Source organism: Orycteropus afer, unplaced genomic scaffold (genome assembly GCF_000298275.1).
Source record: "Orycteropus afer afer isolate SDZICR_OR568_19922 unplaced genomic scaffold, OryAfe1.0 scaffold00596, whole genome shotgun sequence".
Taxonomy (NCBI): Eukaryota; Metazoa; Chordata; class Mammalia; order Tubulidentata; family Orycteropodidae; genus Orycteropus; species Orycteropus afer.
In genome coordinates this window covers 266,902-271,156 of record NW_006922183.1, presented here as the reverse complement: position 1 = coordinate 271,156, position 4,255 = coordinate 266,902, and the positions used below count along the sequence as shown (strand labels likewise).

Genomic DNA, 4,255 nt, shown 5'->3' with positions numbered 1-4,255 from the left:
CTAGACACAGTGACAGGTCTTGGGAGGTAGAGATCTCGGCTCGCTGGAGTTTTCAAGCAAAGGCAAAGAAAAATCAGCCGCTGGCCACCCCGTCAGGAGCCCCGGCAGGAGGCGGGGAGCGGAGGGCGTGCGGGGAACTGGTCGGAGGCTGCAGCTGTTGGTCCAGAGCTCCCCTGGGAGCACAGTGGGGGCGGGAAGTGGAGGTCGCTGACCCGGACGGGGCGGGGCGCAGCAGGATTTCTCTGGAGGCCGCTGCGGGCGCGGGAAAAGGGCACAGCATGCTCGCTGCCGTCAGGAGCCTGCGGTGCCTCTGCCTGGGGCTCGTCGGGGCTCCGCCAGGGGCCCCTCCCGATGCCCCGCGGCCGCACTTCTCGGCCCTCAGGCCCGGGGGCCTCCCGCGTTGCTCCAGCGGCGGGGCCCACGGCGGCAGCGGCCCCGAAGGCCCGGGTGAGCCGGGGCTCAGGGTGGCCCACGCGCCCGCGGAGCGGCTTGTCATCCAGCCGGAAGCCTGGGAGGGAGCGGGCCGCGGGAAGGCGCACAGCGGGCGGGAGGTCAGGCGGGATCTGAGGCTGAGCGCGCGCGTCCATCTGTCTGTCCCTTTCCTTATTCCTCCTGGTCGCTTTTCGCAGCAGGAAAGGTGCACAGGGTCCCCGCCGAGCACAGACCTTCGCAATTCGACAAGAAAATCCTGCTGTGGACCGGCCGTTTCAAATCGATGGAGGAGATCCCGCCGAGGGTCCCGTAAGTGTGGCGGGTGCCGCGTCGGATTTCGCTCAGTGGGACGCGGAGTCCATCCACCGCCGACCGCAGGGCACCCAGTTCTAACCAGTAACACCCCACACACCCTAAGGAATTTACCTCCAAAAGCCAGAATTCCAAACTCACCGCCCTCAAGTCCATTCCGACTCACAGCGACCCCCGTTGGGTTTCTGAGGCGGTAAATCTTTACGAGTAGACGTAGATTGCCCCATCCTCCTTCCGCGGAGTGGCTGGTGGGTTTGAACCGCCAACCTCCTGTTCAGCAGTGAAATGTCTTAGGCACTACGCCGCCAGAGCGCCTTAGGAATTTACCCATGACTCCCTAAAACCCGTGCCGTAGAATCCATTCGGACTCAGAGTCTACACAATAGTAGAACTGGGTTTCCAAGGCTGTGAATCTTTGCGGAAGCCGGGAAGCAGCTGGTGGGTTTGAAAAGTAGACCTTTTGGTTGGCAGCCCAGTGTGTTAACACTTTGCCCCCAGAGCGCCCACGAGCACCCCCACCCCCACTCCAGTGCGGTTCCGTACCATTGCAAGCCCTTGACTGCACAGTGGAAGGTTGAGCTTACAGGGAGATGGTGAAGTTGGTGAAAACTCAGTTCGCTGGGCAGTCCCACCATCGCCTGATTCCTAGCAAGTTGTGAGCGGCGACGCGGTGGGGCTTTTAGGTCACGCCGTAGGCACCCGGCTGAGTGGATCAGGTTAATGAGGAATAGCTTATACCATGGAATTTAAAATCTACTTTCATCATTTATTCAACCACAGAGACATTTTCAAAACTTACAAAACACTTTATTTGCTTTTCTTGAGATCTGCAGACTCTATACGTTAATCCATTAACCTATTGAAGGACATCTTGGTTGCTTCCAGTTTTGGGAAATTATGAATAAATTGCACTGACTTTTTAGCCCAAAGCAGAAATTAGCCTCAAAAAAGCCTTTATCATCACAAGCTCTGGCTATCAAATTTTAACTGACATCTGGGAATTTAATACATTAAATGCACGTAAAGAGAACCTATGCAAAATGAAAAATAAAACACCACCCTCAGTTTCTTAGAGTTTGCCTTCTAGTGCTCTAACAGTAATCAAGAGTGTAAAGAACCAACATTATTGTAAATTAATGTTTATTGAGAGAGACTATGCTCAGTATTGCATTAATATAGCTGTGTGTGTGAGACATACTTTGCAGAAATAATTTAATCAAAAGATCAAAAGACTCTGGTGGTGTAGTACCTAAGGCATTTGACTGCTGGATAGAAGGCTGTGGGTTCAAACCTACCAGCCACTCCTCAAACTGGGCAATCTACTTCCATAGAGATACCATCTTGGAAACCCAAGAAGGGGTTGCTATGAGTCGGAATCCACTCAATGGCAGTGAGTTTTTTGGTATAGGATAAAAAGACAGCAATGGTTATGAGAATTTAACCATAACAATATGGCTATAAAAAACATTGTGGTTTAGAGTTGGAAACATAAAGTAAATATTTTTCATTTTATTGTATAATCTTTTTTTGGGGGGAAAAAAGAAAGCATTGCTATTTACAAGAGAAACCATCTAAGCTAAGTGTTAGATTTACAGTGTAAACAGCTTTCACTTTTTATTCTCTTAATGGATATGTAATTAATAAATGACCTCTAATTTTTCTACCACACACTAATGATATTAATTATAATGGGATTTATCCTTGTTATTTTCTGTGCTAAACTAATTTGGTATGACATCAAAGCCACATGGATAGATTTAAAAAAGGTCCGCTCTTTTAGGTTCCATTTGGAACACAAGTCAGCAACTAATATAACCTAATAATAACCCCATTTTCACTAATTGTCCTTGTTTTCAACTAACATCTTAAAACTTAGATCATCCTGTCTAAAATCTAAGTGCAACAGGCTAGATACTGGCTTTCTGTGTTCTTTGAGCTTGTGGAAAAGTTAAAGAAACAATGTTAAATACTTAAGAGCAATTGCACCTTATCTTTCTGGAATTTTTTTAATGTAATTACATCCAACTTACACTTGGCATTAGATACACAAGAATGCCACTGAATACATTCTCAAAAACCAAGTGCTTTAATTATGCATATTTATAAACTGACACTTCATATTGTTGCAATTTGTTAAAGTTTATTTCACTATAAAAGCCTCACAGGGATATTTTTGTAATAATGCTTTGTAAATAATATTGCTAAAATCTTGGCAACTGTATATAACTTTGTTAATTAATAAGACCACCTGATACTCAAATAAGCATATCAAATTTCAGAAGAATAGTAACAAAAGAACTGGACTTTTTTGTGTCTTTTTCCTTGACAAATTATTGTGATTTTGATCACTTCTTTTGAAGACTTCCATGAAAGCCATGAAGGAAACAGACTTTCTCTAAAAGTCATTCTCACAAAACATATTCTAGTCCCTTTACTCAGGACAGGATGGGTTGTTGTTAGGTGATGTCAAGTCAGCTCTGGCTCATAGCGACCCTGTGTACAACAGAACAAAACACTGCCCAGTCCTGCACCATCCTCACAATCCTTGCTATGCTTGCGCCCATTGTCGCAGCCCCTGTCAATCCATCCTGTTGACGGTCTTCCCCTTTTTCTATGTTACCAAGCATGATAACCTTTTTCAGGGACTCATCCCTTCTGACTTGACCAAAGTGTGCAAGATGAAGTCTGGCCATTGTCCCTTCTAAGGAGCTTTCTGGTTATACTTCTTCCAAGACAGATTTATTCATACTCTGGCAGTCCATGGTATCTTCAGTTTTCTTTGCCAGCACCACAATTCAAATGCATCGATTCTTCTTCTGTCTTCCTTATTTATTGTCAAGCTTTCACATGCATATAAGACAAGTGAAAATACCATGGCTTGGGTCAGACGCACCTTAGTCTTCAAAGTGATATCTTTGCTTTTTAACACTTTAAAGATATCTTTTGCAGCACATTTGCCCAGTGCAATACGACATTTGATTTCTTGACCACCATGGGCATTGATTGTGGATTCAAGGAAAAGGAAATACCTAACTTCAATTTTTCTCCATTTATTGTGATGTTGCTTATTGGTCCACTTTTGAGGATTTTTCTTTTCTTTGTGTTGAGGTATAATCCATACTGATGGGGCAATCTACTTCCGTAGTGATACTGCCTTGGAAACCCAAGAAGGGGTCGCTATGAGTCGGGGCCGACTCAATGGCACATAACAACAACAACAACAACATAATCCATACTGGAGGCTGTAGTCTTTGATCTTCATCAGTAAGTGCTTCAAGTCGTCTTCACTTTCAGCAAGCAAGGTTGTATCATCTGCGTATCGCAGGTTGTTGATGAGTCTTCTTTCAATCCTGATGCTGCGTCCTTGTTTATATACCTTAGCTTCTCAAATTATTTGCTCAGCATATGGATTAAATAAGTATGGTGAAAAGCTACAACACTGACACACACCTTTCCTGATTTTAAACCATGTACTATCCCCTTGTTCTATTCAAAAAATGCCTCTTAGTCT

General features: G+C 45.1%; 1 protein-coding gene across 1 annotated transcript in view; it reads left to right on the top strand.

Moving 5' to 3' along the window:
- The first annotated feature begins 278 nt into the window (after positions 1-278).
- The window catches only part of FAM162B (family with sequence similarity 162 member B), a 10,226-nt gene continuing 6,249 nt past the window's right edge, over positions 279-4,255 (top strand). The window contains exons 1-2 of the mRNA XM_042783026.1: positions 279-447; positions 633-741. Of these exons, the coding sequence (XP_042638960.1) occupies positions 279-447; positions 633-741 (278 nt within the window). The remainder of the gene's footprint in view (positions 448-632; positions 742-4,255) is intronic.